This window comes from Numenius arquata, chromosome Z, assembly GCF_964106895.1.
Source record: "Numenius arquata chromosome Z, bNumArq3.hap1.1, whole genome shotgun sequence".
Taxonomy (NCBI): Eukaryota; Metazoa; Chordata; class Aves; order Charadriiformes; family Scolopacidae; genus Numenius; species Numenius arquata.
The window spans coordinates 52,986,494-53,000,272 of NC_133616.1; the positions used below are offsets into that span (position 1 = coordinate 52,986,494).

At 43.1% G+C, this 13,779-nt stretch overlaps 1 protein-coding gene across 1 annotated transcript; it reads right to left on the minus strand.

Moving 5' to 3' along the window:
- Positions 1-380: 380 nt before the first annotated feature.
- FNTA (farnesyltransferase, CAAX box, subunit alpha) lies at positions 381-12,652 on the minus strand. The gene is made up of 9 exons (XM_074166177.1): positions 12,498-12,652; positions 11,897-11,982; positions 11,196-11,310; positions 10,243-10,347; positions 9,357-9,483; positions 8,790-8,938; positions 5,641-5,703; positions 4,371-4,542; positions 381-2,847 (listed from the first exon to the last, which is right to left on the minus strand). Exons 1-9 carry the CDS (start codon positions 12,626-12,628, stop codon positions 2,719-2,721), a joined length of 1,077 nt encoding a protein of 358 aa, XP_074022278.1. The 5' UTR covers positions 12,629-12,652; the 3' UTR covers positions 381-2,718.
- Positions 12,653-13,779: the final 1,127 nt, after the last annotated feature.

Here is a 13,779-nt window from a genome sequence, read left to right on the forward strand (position 1 = left end):
CAATTTGTGCTCTTGTAGGGGCCCATCTCGCCATAACCCCTTGTCACCGCTGCACTGCGTGAATTGCCTCCTAGCACTTGGACAGAAGTGTTTCACATGTCAGGAGTGATTAGAAACCTCACTGCTTCCCTGCTGCAGGATACTGCTCCCACAGAAGGTCCAGCCGAACAGCACGCTCCTAATCTGCCTCAGCACAGCCGGACAGCAACCAAAGGAAGCATTTTGTGCTAGCTGAGGTGGTTTGGTACAGAATAGATTAGGAAGGACTTGTGGGCTGTTTTGTCTATGGAGTTACAGAGACAATAAGGTTTAAGTCAGTAACAGCTTAGAGACTTAAATAGACAGCTAGACCATCTAAGACAAGAACGTCAGTCTCTGATGAAAGTGAATTATTTCACATGCTTTAATAGTTCTTCGTACTCCACTGAATGTTCCAATTACACTGATTTACAAGGGACAGTTGTACCAATGCAGTTTTCCATTTAGGCACAGCTCATTAGTAATAAAATTGAACACAAAAGTCAAATCACTAGACACAATCAGTAACAACAGTAAGTTTCCTTGTGCAGATGAACCCTTAGAAGAAATCAGCTTGGTGTTTCCCCTGACCATAGGTAGTCAGTACCAATTCCTACCAGTTAAAGTCATCCAACACTTCCTATTGTAAGATCCTTCTCTCTGTAACTCATCCATTTCCATGAGAAAGATTCTGCCTCAGACATATTTTTAAAATTAAAGGCTTGGTAGCAGCAGTTGCTACCTGGCTGGGCAGCATGTCATTTTCCCAGCTCTCACAGCTCAGTATTTCTGAGTATGGTTAACTACAACAAAATTGAGATGCCTTTCAAAGAGAATTTTAGAGCTTTCTTGCAATCCAAATGACAGTAAACAAACATTTTTTAAGAAAAAAAAATTACATTTCTGTTAAAACATACTGACTTTTTTTTTAATGGACTCTAGTCTCCAGAATGGTTTTTCCTTAGCATTTGCATGACTTGTTTGGTCACACATTTATTTTAGATGAGATGAGATATTTTCTGTTACAGTACATATCCTGTTATTCCTTCATTAGTAAACTTAGCTCAGAAGTGGCATTATCTTTGCAAGTATCACTATACTTGTATAAAGGAAAAAAAAAAAGCAGGTAAAAAAGTCTCCAAAAGTTCCAAGTTCATGTCCATTTTAAAAGTTCATATGTCACTATAAAATGTTTTCTCTACTGCTGGGAAAGTAGTAAAAATATTAAAACAAATTACATAGCTTTCATACAGTGATTCCACTCCCTGTGAGTTGTTTTTTAAAAAAAAAAAAAGCATTGAATTAGTGTATTTCAAACATTTAAAATAATCTCCACTAGCGTTTAATTACTGCAGCAGCTTTCAATCTTTAGTATCAGAAAGACTTCCTATTATAAATACTAGCACTTACTTGTTCCCTTTATTATCATCTCCAAGAAAATACTTCAGATCAGGCAAGCACTCTACGCTAAGAACACAGTTTACAACAGTCATTTACTGAAAACAGTGCGGATGCAGCAGTTTTCTTGTGCGGCTATACACATCCTTTGCAGTTCTATACTGCAGATACTTTCTATCTTTCACGAAGGGGAGGAAAATACTTCTTGGCTGAATATATGAATGGAAAAGGTATGAAAAGCCTGTAGGAGCAACAAGGTTAAGACATTCAATGTGAACAGGTCCCAAATAAAACCATTCCTTCCCTTCCAGTTCAGTGAAGATATGTAATATAACTAGTTAGTTATGATCTCTTCTGACCTATGACTTCAGTTTGGTCTGATTACAAAGGGTGAAGAAAAAAATAAATAAATTCAGATTTTCAGCCATCTGAACAGAATTCCAAGAAAAAACTAAGCAGATCTTCTAGGGTCCTCAAAGCATTTTTCCTGACTGTGCAGATAAGAATTCAAGGCTCCACTGAATACATCAAGCGTATTGAAAGCTTCTGGGATGAGAAGACAAAAGACACACCAATGCAGTAAATCCAATATCCCTAAAAGGGGACATGTTATTTTTATGTCTATTAGCATCTGAAAAGAACAGGCTATGCTCAACTAAAGACCAAAAGAAACTAAAAAAATTCAGAAAAATGCTTTCAGTTACCTGCTTGTACTACAAAACCACACTTGGTGTCAGCCGCATGCAATAGCTTGTGCTGTCAGTGTTGCACAGCTGCTCTCACATAAAGCGACAACTGCAGCGCCTGCCTGCACTAACCACAAGGAGGTTACTTTATATCCACTAACCTAAGTTACCTGCAGTCATTACTGCATCTGATGTGACTGTGTTAGGAACCATGAGCGGATAAGCCAGGGCATGAGAAACTGGTTTAGTACCTTATAAATAGTAGGTACAGTTTATCTATATGCCTATGCAGGTATATATATCTACATGGCTATGTACCTATGTAGCTAAAGAGTAGATATAGCTATACCTATGTACCTATACATAGGTATATGTATTCATTATTAGGAAATAAACCCTTTATTTGTTATATTTCAATAATTAAGCCTTAGTTCATTTCTTGACCGCATCTAGCGCTTTCACCAGCAGCAATCTGAGACTATACAGCACTGCACTCCTCTTTCATTGCAATACTTCTTCAGCAGGAGAATACTACACTGGATTTTAAACTAGTTGATGCTACTTAGTACTGCTTCGGAACAGCTTGAGAGCTTAACGTTGTTTCTTCCATGTTCAGCTACTGCTGCTTGTCTGTCGGCGTGCTCTGTTCAGTGCCTGAGCTGTGCTTGTTCTTAAGAGACCTTCCAATGTATCTCCAGTATTCCTTTCGGATGGTGTCTTTTTCTTTAGCCAGAATTTCACACAACTATGAAAGAAAAATGAGATATTGGAGTGTTATAAGGTTTCCGTAAGCTTTTGGTTATCTATATAAAATGCACACAATATATGGTTCAGCTAGTATTAGAAACACCTTTCTTAGCAACAACATTTGTTTTATTCACCAGATTTGCAACTGTCCAGTGACTCAAATGGATGTCTACTCCAACTTGTAGTCAACCAATCTGACACTGCACAAAGACCTCTCCAGTCCTATTTCAGTTGCAACTGCTTCCCATGACTCCTTTCCATGCCTACCACTCATCATCTACCCCAGCCTATTCAGCCTGCAGTATACTTGTAACTTCCTGACAATTGCCTTTTAGGGATCCAGTAGGCTGCACAGGACTTAATTCAAAACAGTGGTGCAACATCCTGAATCTTCAGTACTCCCAATGGACCGTCAGGAGATGTTTTGCTTATGGTTTTTCTCTTAGCAGGCTGTCCCAAAAGGGTTCTCCATGCAAGTCAGTAGCCTTCTCTCACAATGTGTCAGAGGTGATGCTATACAGGTACTTCTACACATTCTGATTTTTGTTTTATTTTGATCTGGGTGAGCAGCGAGGCACAGCAGAAGTCAACCCTGCTCACAGGACATGCTGTGTAAAGTTTATATGATATGAACACTGTCTACTGTTCAATGTTCTAGTCAATTCCTTTTTATTATGCAGATGACATTGATGCCTTACTCAGTAAACCAGAGTTGAGAAATAGGAGCTTTGATGCCTAAATAGACAAAGAAGTCAAACTCAGTGAAATAGTATAAAGAGACATGAATCTGTGAGGTACAACTGCACTTATTTACACTCTGGTCCGGGAACACAACAAAGGAAACACGTTAAGAAAAAATGCTGTTGGAACACAGAGACTCCAGGCAAGAACTGCAGCTCTAATTACACTGAGTTCCCACAGTCTGTCCCATAGTGAATGAAAAGTGTTCTTGTAAAAACTACACTGCAAACCACAGCAAGGAGTTCCTCGAATATGAAGCACAGGGAGACACACAACATTGCTAGCAGTCACTTATTCTCTGTAGGAAACAATGCCTGACATTTCTTACTGGTATTCCCAGTGTCTGCTCGCCTTTAAGCTAATTCTGCCAGATTTCTTAGAATGGGCTAAGAAGTGCAAAGGGAGCTTGATATTCTATTTAGATACAGATACTTGGAGAACATGATTCGCTAACCTATGGAGTAGAAAGTGAGTTCAGGCTACAAAGTTAGCATTGAAACTCCTTGATTGTACAAACATCGCCTTTCTTCTGCAGGTAATATTAGAAACCTTCCTTTACTGCCAGGTGAAGAAAACTTACACTGTTTTTCATAACTTGCAAGTTATTATTTATACATAAATTCACAAGACCCTTGTGATTATCTGGATTTCATGTTCAAGTTTTCATAGAGCTCCTGTGATTAACAAGTATCCTCTTCTATTTATGAAAATCAATCCCATTTTGTCAAGAGAGCAATAGATGGCATCCCTGAGAAACAAAGCCAAGCTCTCAAAACGTACCTCCAATGCCTTGTTTAGCGTTTCCTCCTTGTTATCACACTGGTTTTCAAGCATATCTTCATATATGTCCACAAGAAAGGCAATCAGATAGGGTGAACTGTGGCTGGGCTGTAAATTCAACAGTTGCTCTAACAGATTTGGATACTTAGAAAGACCACGATCCTGTAGAATTCTACAAGAGAGGTTAATAGGCTTGAAACATAGTGCTGGGAAATTCAGCGTGAAGAATTACATTTTTGTTATGACTCCTTTGTTTGTAGATATTGTGGTTTCAGTTGAGATAGAATTAGCTTTTTTACTAGCAGCTGGTATAGTGCTATGTTTTGGATGCGGGATGAGAAATACTTCTGATAGCACACTGATGTTTTCAGTTGTTGCTAAGCTCTCAGGGCCTTTTCTGCTCCTCATATTGTCCCACCAGCAAGCAGGCTGGGTGGGAGGGCAAAAGAAGTTGGTAGGAGACACAGCTGGGACAGCTGACCCAAGCTGACCAAAGGAATATTCCATGCCATGTGACATCATGCTCAGTATATAAAGCTGGGGGCAGAAGGGAGCTAAAGGGGGAGCGCTTGGAGTTACAGCATTTGTCTTCCCAAATAAAGGCTATGCATGATGGAGCCCTGCTTTCCTGGAGATGGCTGAACACTTGCCTGCTGATGGGAAGTAGTGAATGAATTCCTTGTTTTGCTTTCCTTGTGCACATAACTTTTGCTTTACTTAACCTGCCTTTATCTCAAACCACAAATTTTCTCACTTAATTTTTCTGATTCTCTCCCCAGTCCCAACTGGGGGGAGTAAGCAAGCAGCTGTGTGGTCCTGTCTGCTGACTGGGGTTAAGCCATGACAGGAGATCAGTCAGTTTTGCAATAAGGGTGCAAATACACATAAGGCAGAAAGTAAGCAGCATGCAGCAATAATACAGCTTAATGTTGTAGTAAGCTAGTATAGTTTCACTCAACTGAAGAGAAATTAGACTGAAAGCATGCTCATTACCTTCTAATCTATGCTTTTGAACCAGTAACGTTACAGGCCAATTTTTTAAAAGCATGAGAAGTGTTTGCAATCCTCCCACAAGAACAACAGGGCCAGAAACTTAGTGGAAAGTTATAGAGAAATTGGGTTAATATATTAACTTCTTGTGGAGTTTTTTTGCCTGCCTGCTTAAGCACACAACACTAGAATGAACAACAACAAGCTCTTTCCAGTTAAGAGCTAAGCATAAGACACCTTCACAGATATTCTCTTTGCCCCACAGAGAAGTATGCCTCACCCTTTCAAATAGTTCCAAGCGCTCTCATTATGTGGCACTGCTGTGATCATCTCAAGAGTGTATCTGTGAGAAAAAGATAACAGGTCATGAACGCAACCACTAACAATGCAGTCAGAAATTGCCTGAATGTGCTCAGACATTCCCAAATACATCCCTCAAGTCTATATTTCAGAGTCTTTTTGTAGATCATCTCATTAGGTGATAGATCAGAAATGTCTCATAATATAATCACTGCAAGTCTCAGAGGCAGACATTGTGAAAAGTTTGAGACTCTGAAGTGTTCTATTTGCTGCATTTTATACAATAATGAAACAGTTCTCAAAATTATGAGCAATAACCATAGAACGGTTAGAGATAGAAGGGACCTTAAAGATCATCTCGTTCCAACCCCCCTGCCATGGGCAGGGACACCAACCACTAGATCAGGTTGCTCAAAGCCCCATCCACCCTGGTCTTGAACACTTCCAGGGATGGGGCACCCCCTGCTTCTCTGGGTAACCTATTCCAGTGTCCCAAAACCCTCACAGTAAAGTATTTCTTCCTATATACCTAAGCTAAATCTACCACCTTTCAGTTTAAAACCATTACCCCTTGTCCTGTCACTACACCCCCTCATCAATATTCCCTCCCCACCTTTCCATACTGGAAGGCTGCTATAAGGTCTATCTGGAGCCTTCTCTTCTCTGGGCTGAACAACCCCAACTCTCTCAGACTGTCCTCATAGAGGAGGCTATGCCCCAGCCCTCTGATCATCTTCATGGCCATTCTCTGGACTCGCTCCAACAGGTCCATCTCCTTCTTACGTTGCAGGCCCCAGAGCTGGACACAGTACTCCAGGTAAAGTCTCACCAGCACAGAGTAGAGCAGAACCACCTCCCCTGACCATGCTGACCACGCTGCTCTTGATGCAAGATACAGCTGGCTCTCTGGGCTGCAAGCGCACATTGCCAGGTCATGTTGAGCTTCTCATTAACCAACACCCCGAAGTCCTTTTCCTCAAGGCTGAATCCATTCTCCACTCAGTATGTATTTGTGCATGGGGTTGCTCCGACCCATGTGCAGGACCTTGCACTTGGCCTTGCTGAACTTCATGAGGTTCACATGGGCCCACCTCTCAAGCCTGTCCAGGTCCCTCTGGATGGCATTCTTTCCCTCCAGCACGCCAACCGTGCCACACAGCTTGGTGTTGTCAGCAAACTTGCTCAGGGTGCACTCAATCCTACTGCCATGTCACCAACAAAGATGTTAAACAGCACTGGTCCCAGTACTGACCCCTGAGGAGCACCACTTGTCACTGGTCACCACCTGGACATCAAGCCATTAACTGCAACTCTTTGCATATGACCATCCAGCCAATTCCTTATCCACCAAGTGGTCCATCTGTCAAATCCATGTCTCTGTAAATCAGAGACAAGGATGCTGTGCAGGGCAGTGTCAAATGCTTTGCTCAAGTCCAGGTAGTTAACATCAGTTGCTCTTCCCTTATTCACCAATGCTGTAAACGCCATCACAGAAGTCCACCAAATTTGACAGGCAGAATTTGCCCTTAGCATAGCCATGTTCACTGTCACTACAGCCAAGTAAGAAACAACACGATACACCCTCCTGGTACGCTACAGGAATAACTTGTGTCTTGATGCTCAGCAATGGTAAGGGACTTAAAAGGCTAGAGTATTCAAAGCTCAGGGTAAACTATGTTAACATGACTGCATGTGGTATGTTCTGTACCTATTCACAGAAATTTTTTCATGAGTCTGCACTTGAGCAAACCCACAGAAAATCAGAGGTCAAGCTGTCAGCTCACAAAGCCTTCTGCAGCAGTTCTTTTAAAGTAGCAGTTAAGCAACTCCTCTAAAAGCCAAGCAGCCAGTGGCACCTGCCATACAGTCACAAAGCAGACTTTACCTTCTGCCCTTCCCCAGTATAATAAGGCATTCGGCTGATTTGCAGAGACAGCAAATACTGACAAAAAGCTCTAAAGCACTACTGAAAAGAAACCATCAAACCCGCCCTAAACCTTTTTAAACTTCTGCAGTCACTATGACAAAGACCAAGTTTATCAAGCAACAAGCAGCCCAACTACGGTTCTATAATGACATCTAGGAAGTCTTAACCTTAGGCAGTCTGATTCTTAAGATGGAATCCAATTATGCTGAACATCGCAGCATTTTTCTCTCTGGAGAGAAAAAGCTGGAAATATCCAAGCCTAAGTAATAGAAATGGTTCAGACTTATTAATCTGCAAAGAAGTTACAAACTGAAATAAAAGTACAACTTACTGCAGTTTGCAAAGAGCATTGCAAAGGCAGTGCAAGGTGGTGAGGGCTGGGATCCTCTATGAACAACGTACCAATTCAGGGATTCAGTCTTTTTTCGGGAGAAAAAAATTCCAAAAAATTGCAGTACCTTCTCATTAGACAAACATGTTCTCATAACCATCAACCCTGATAAGCAGTCTGAGATGTGAAAACCATACAAGGAAGCTTCCTTTACCACCATCAGTAGTGAAACAAATGGCTATAAGCCCAGTTTGTCTTCAGTTACAAACACACCACTTTGAAACAGTTTCCAAGGATCACCTTCCTCAAAACTGACCAACTCAAACACTGACAATACACCCCTGAAAGCTCCTTTCTTTTTCCAGCTGTACGACATTCTTCACAAAAGGCAATTCCTCTTCCTACAACCCATGTCACCTTTAAATCATTGTGGCTACCGTACTACTAACATAGCAGTTTAGTACAACACTGAGAGTGCCCCTCTTTCCAAGCTTTCTAGGGGTACGATGCAAGATATTAGTGAACAGCACAATTTATGTGCTTCCAGTGTCACAGACTTTTTGCAGGTTGTTCCGCTATAGCTAGACTATAAAAAGCCAAAGTTCTGTTTGCACAATAAACAGCAGGACAGGAAGACAGATTCATGAGAACAGCATGTCCAGAGTAAGCATAGCTTGCTTCAGTGCTACTCAACTAGTTGGTGGTACCAAACACCTCTATATATGCATTAACACTTGATCTGCTATCCATGAGAGCGAGCCCAAAAACTGCATTAAAAACAGGAAAGACAAGCCCACATGGACTGTCAAGGTATTTCTTTGCTTTCATGTAATGCAGAATGCTTAATGTTAGCATGAACAACATTACTAACTGGACTTCTCTGTCTAGGACTGCTGGATCATCATAGCCGGTGGTGTTGAAAATTACAAAGTGGCGTTGGTTCCAAACAGAGTTGTTTCTCACATCTTCCCTCAAAAGCTGGTCTACGTATTCCAGTTCATTGTCCCATAATTTGAACTCCTATGGAAAGGGAAGGAAAAGAGTATCACAATCAAAAGTTTTTATTTTTTAAGATGTATTCTCCTAACTCTTAAGTTCCCTGAACATTAGATACTGAGACTTTTTTAAACAGATCAACACAAAATTCAACGAAAAAATAAGTACACTATGAGCATGCTACGCTATTCAGTTGCATGCAATGATATTAGCTCATCATTAAATTCACACACATAACAGTAAGCAGCCAAAACCAGACTTTTTGAACTCAATTCCTAAAAAGCAAGTCTGTAGCTAACCTCTATCACACATTAAAATGTAACTGTTTTTCACCCTTCAGCCTTAAACAAAGTGCCAAATGCAATTCAGATTGTATTTAAGAAGCAAAACTCTACAACCTGAGCAGGTCATTTAGTGATTCTGTGTCCTGCGGATACATTACCTGAATAACCCATTGTCTGTGTTGCCACGCATGGTAATTTTTGGCATCTTGGTTAAGAATGTCAGCTATGAACTCAAGCTCTTGGGATGGATCCTGCAGCCACTCCACCAACACCCGTCTGTGATGCCTAATGACAGGAAGAGGAAACTATTTTTAGAACATAGTCTAAAAATTTTTTGTGAACATGTGGTCTGTAGTAAAATAGCATATAGCAACTGTACTACTTAGAAAAAAACACAGACTTAACCAGAGTTAAATATTTCAAATTAAACATCTCACTTGTCTCTGAGAAATATGTGATGCATACTTATACTTACACCAAATTCTAACTACACATACACAAATCACCTCCTTTTAGACAAGTTATGTCTACTTGAGTAATATGTTTCTACTTTTAACACCCACGGCCAAAGTCTTCAGCAGAAAAAAATCTTCTAGTACTACATAACTTCTCTAGCAATAACAACATTGCTGTTTTGCCTATTTCCATTCACATACTGTTGCGAAAAACCCAATAACAGCTAGGCAAACTCCAAGAACCAATGAAAGAAAAAAATACTCATTTCTATCTGTCTTTTTGTTTGCCTTTTCATGAATATTTTTTTTTTTTATGTCAGCCTTATTTTGGCAGTTGGAAAACTGAAATTAAAAGAAAACAAGACCTTTTTAGAATGTCGTAATTACATGTTTAGAACAAACCGCTAAAGAGGACTTTGGCAGTGATACTGATTCAAATCCATTTAACTCCTCCACTGTTGTCAATGCAGTAGACACCAGAAGCAACTCTTAACAACTTTGAGGATCAATGATCACAAGTTATTCTAGACAATTTACAAAACAAAAATTATATGCAAAAAACCATTAAGAACTGAAAACATGATTTTACCAGACTTGGTAGTTCTTTGGCTGATCTTCAATGATAGCTGTAATATACTTAAGTTCCTCATGGAGATCCTTTCCCAAAGACTGCAGGAGGACCCTCCGGAAATGCCTGTATAAAAGTCAAGCATTTGAACGCTGCAACAGGGCTTTCCTAAAATTCACAGAGGAGAACATGGAAGAACCTTTGTTCACAGTTCTTCTAGTAGATGCTGAGTTATAAAGAGTGCAAAAAAACCAAACCACGTATTCACTTCTGGTAAAGGCCATCCAATTATTGAACAGTGGAGAACTGGAATACAACTGGTTACAACATCACAGCAATCTTGTTTCAAATTAATCTCTGTCTACCCACACTAGTCTTACCGTCACAGAAACTATGACTTAAATATGGCTTAAAATAATATAACCTTTCTGATTTTATGCAAGTAGTGCATAAATAACCATATACGAATAGACATACAAGAGATACTATTTAGCACTCACAAGTTAAAAAGCCCTACTCTGAATATCAGAAACTCACAGTTTATTCATTACCTAACTGCACTTTAACTGGACAGATCTTCTAAAATGCACTACTTAATAAGTATACAATTATTTAGCAGGAAACAGCAGCTATCATGCGTTTCTGCCTTTCCTTGAAGTGAGGGCATCTTCAGCATTTTGCCAAGGCCACATTATCAGGCAAGTGATCTAATTTTAAACAGTAAAGTTCTTTCTGTGGCTAATCCTGACCTTGATTGATAATATCCTCAAAGCCAAATGGACGAAAACCACTGAATCAAAATGAGACATGGAAAATACTAAACAAAGGCTTTCTTCATAAGCTCAGTGGAATTCTACACTAGTCCTCTGTATAAACCCAACTAGTCATGCCCTTATTAGACTAACAAAATTATTAAAGACATAAGAGGTTGGCAATCAAATGATACTAGAAATAATCCCAAGACTATAACTTACCATACTGTGTAGTTTGCAGCATTTAATTCAATGGCATCTGCTGTTAGCTCAAAAGCTCTTTCACTTCTCTCATCCCGTTGCACAACAGCCCGGAAGTAATCGTAGACATCTTGAACTAAATAGATAACAGCATCTTATCCAAGGCTATGAGACAATGGCCTGATTAGGGGGTAAGGCTAACAATCCTTTGAAGTTACTTGCTATTTTGCGTACTTTAAATATACTTCTTTAAAACAACAGCTATGTTTTGCTCTGACAGCACTGCTAATTGAAACCTCTAAATGATATTAGCATACCAAAAAGCTGCAAAAGTATCTTAAAAACACATCATCTGAATAATACACAAAATAATCAGAAAAATCACCCATGCTATTTCCTCAGATGCAGTAGCTTCACATGCTTCTCCCCCATTTGTGGGCTAGAAATGCAGCATTATGTGAACCAGACTGTCTGTTATATTACTTCTTAAGTCATATGATTTTAAAATAAAACTATTGGCTATTAATAGCTCAGGTGAAGATTCAACTTCAGAGATATTTGGTGAAAACACAACGCACAACCACAACACAAAACGCATTAAACTAATTTCTTTGCAGAACTACTCTAGAAAATATGTTATCCAAAACACAAAGTCTGGCTTTAACAACGTGGAGGACAGACCACAACTTACGTTTTCAGTGCACAACTCATTTAAAACTTACATTTTTCACTGTAGATGATCTGAACAACAGGACTCGGCCCATCACTTTGAGGGACTGGTTCAACATCTGCCCATTCCTTTCTGTCCCTGCAAAGACACGGTGTGGCGGTGCCAGCGTCTCCCAGCAGCACCGGGCGCCACCCCCACCACTGGGCACCCACAAACCTACGCCCGGCTACACCTCCCTGTTCCCACCCTGTTACTGTCGGGGGCACAGGCCAGCTTACAAACGAGCAAAGGAGCCGCTGACATACCCGACCCCATCAAACCCCCGTGGCGAGACAAGGTGGGAGAGGAAGGCGATCAGACACCGCCGCCGCCCGCACACGCCGCTCCGGGCGCCCACGACCCCCGCCGTCCCCCCGCCTCCTCCGCCCACCCCGGGCCCAGCGGCACCGCTACCTACCGCGTCCGCCCCTTCCCCGTCCCAGCAGCGGCGGCGGGGGGGGGGCTGCCGCCCTCCGGCCGGCAAAATCCTTACGAACCGAACGGCTCCGCCATCCCGCGTCCCCCACACGTGACGCCCCGCGTCGCCGCCCTCCTCGCTGAGGAGGGAGCAGCCCCGTCCCGGCCGCTCGGGAGCGCCGCCGCCGCGGCCGTACCTGTAGAGGACGTAGCCGGCGTCGTCCCCCTCCTCATCCTCTTCCAGCAGCTGCCCGAAGCCGCCCTCCGGCTCGCCGCTGCCCTCCCCCGCCGGCTGCAGATCCGCCGCCTCCCTGCTCTCCGCGGCCATCCTCCGCTGCTGCTTCCGGGGCCTGGCGGAAGCACAGGGGCGGGCAAGGCGGCGGGGGCAGAGCGGCCGCCTGGCTCGCCATCGCCCCCTCTGGAGCGGAGGAGCGGAATTGTGAGGCCGGGGCTGAGCCGGGGCCTTTCCTGGCGGGCTGCCCCCTGCACCACTGAGCGGTGCCGCCAGCGCCCGGGGGCCGCCCGGTGCCCGCAGGAGCTTTTATCCACCGGTCTGCTAATTAACCGTCTACGTTCCGGGGGAGGAGACGGGCCCCGGGCGCTGCTCCACTTCGCTCTTCCCCTTCCACCGCGCCCCGAGGAAAAGCTGTGGAGCCAGCGGGGTCTGTCGGCGCTGTGCCCCGGCCGGTGGTCACGGCCCTGCCCGTGCCTTATGGCGGTGGCGCTTATGCCTGAGCTCCGGTGGCTGCTGGCTACTCTGCTGTGCTCTCTGCTTGGTTTTCACCACTACACACTGAGATCTGAGGCACAAGGATTGTAAAGGAGGCATTGCTCATGCCAGCAGTAGCGTATTTCCTGTCAGAACCCAGCCTGACACCGGTATCGGGGTTTGCAGGTGCAAGGCCATGAGGCCAACAGCACGGGGGTGACACTACGGGAACGCGCGGGAAACGCTGCAAGGGCAGCTGAGGTGGAAAGTTATGGAGCTGCAAATAGCAGGTCCCTGGCACTGCGGATGCTCAGGTGCTAAGGTGCTGCAGGCACGGTGAGCTGTGTTTCCTCCCCTGTGGAAACTCACAGGACGGCATTTTAGAGTTGAACTTTCTGACATGGCAAGGCTGAGGAATCGGGTCTCTGTAAAAGCTGGAATTAGAGGAGGCTTTGAAACAGCCAGTTGTAACCAGTGGCTGCAATTGGGGAAGGCAGAACATCTAAGGGATGTTGGTCAGTAAGACAAAGTAGCTGAGCTAAAGATAGTCATTAGGAAAAGCAGCCAAGCCAGTGTCACAGGTTTGTAGTCTGGGGCATGCTGAGATGCTTTAGAGAAGGGAGGGTTAAAGGCGGGCAGAGCACATGTAGTAAGGGCCCTGCACATGCCTGCATGTATGCTGTATATTCAGGAAGGTGGGAAATCATTCCATGTGTGGTGGAAACGGTTAACGTCTTTAATTAAAGGCACACATGGAAGGGAGGGGGGCC

Excerpts from the sequence above, each read along its gene's own strand:
- FNTA (XM_074166177.1), bottom strand. The coding sequence starts at position 12,628 with ATGGCCGCGGAGAGCAGGGAGGCGGCGGATCTGCAGCCGGCGGGGGAG. Across the intron at positions 11,983-12,497 it reads GCCGGCTACGTCCTCTACAG|GGACAGAAAGGAATGGGCAG; the intron begins GTACGGCCGCGG and ends GTGTCTTTGCAG. Across the intron at positions 10,348-11,195 it reads GCTGCAAACTACACAGTATG|GCATTTCCGGAGGGTCCTCC; the intron begins GTAAGTTATAGT and ends ACTTTTATACAG.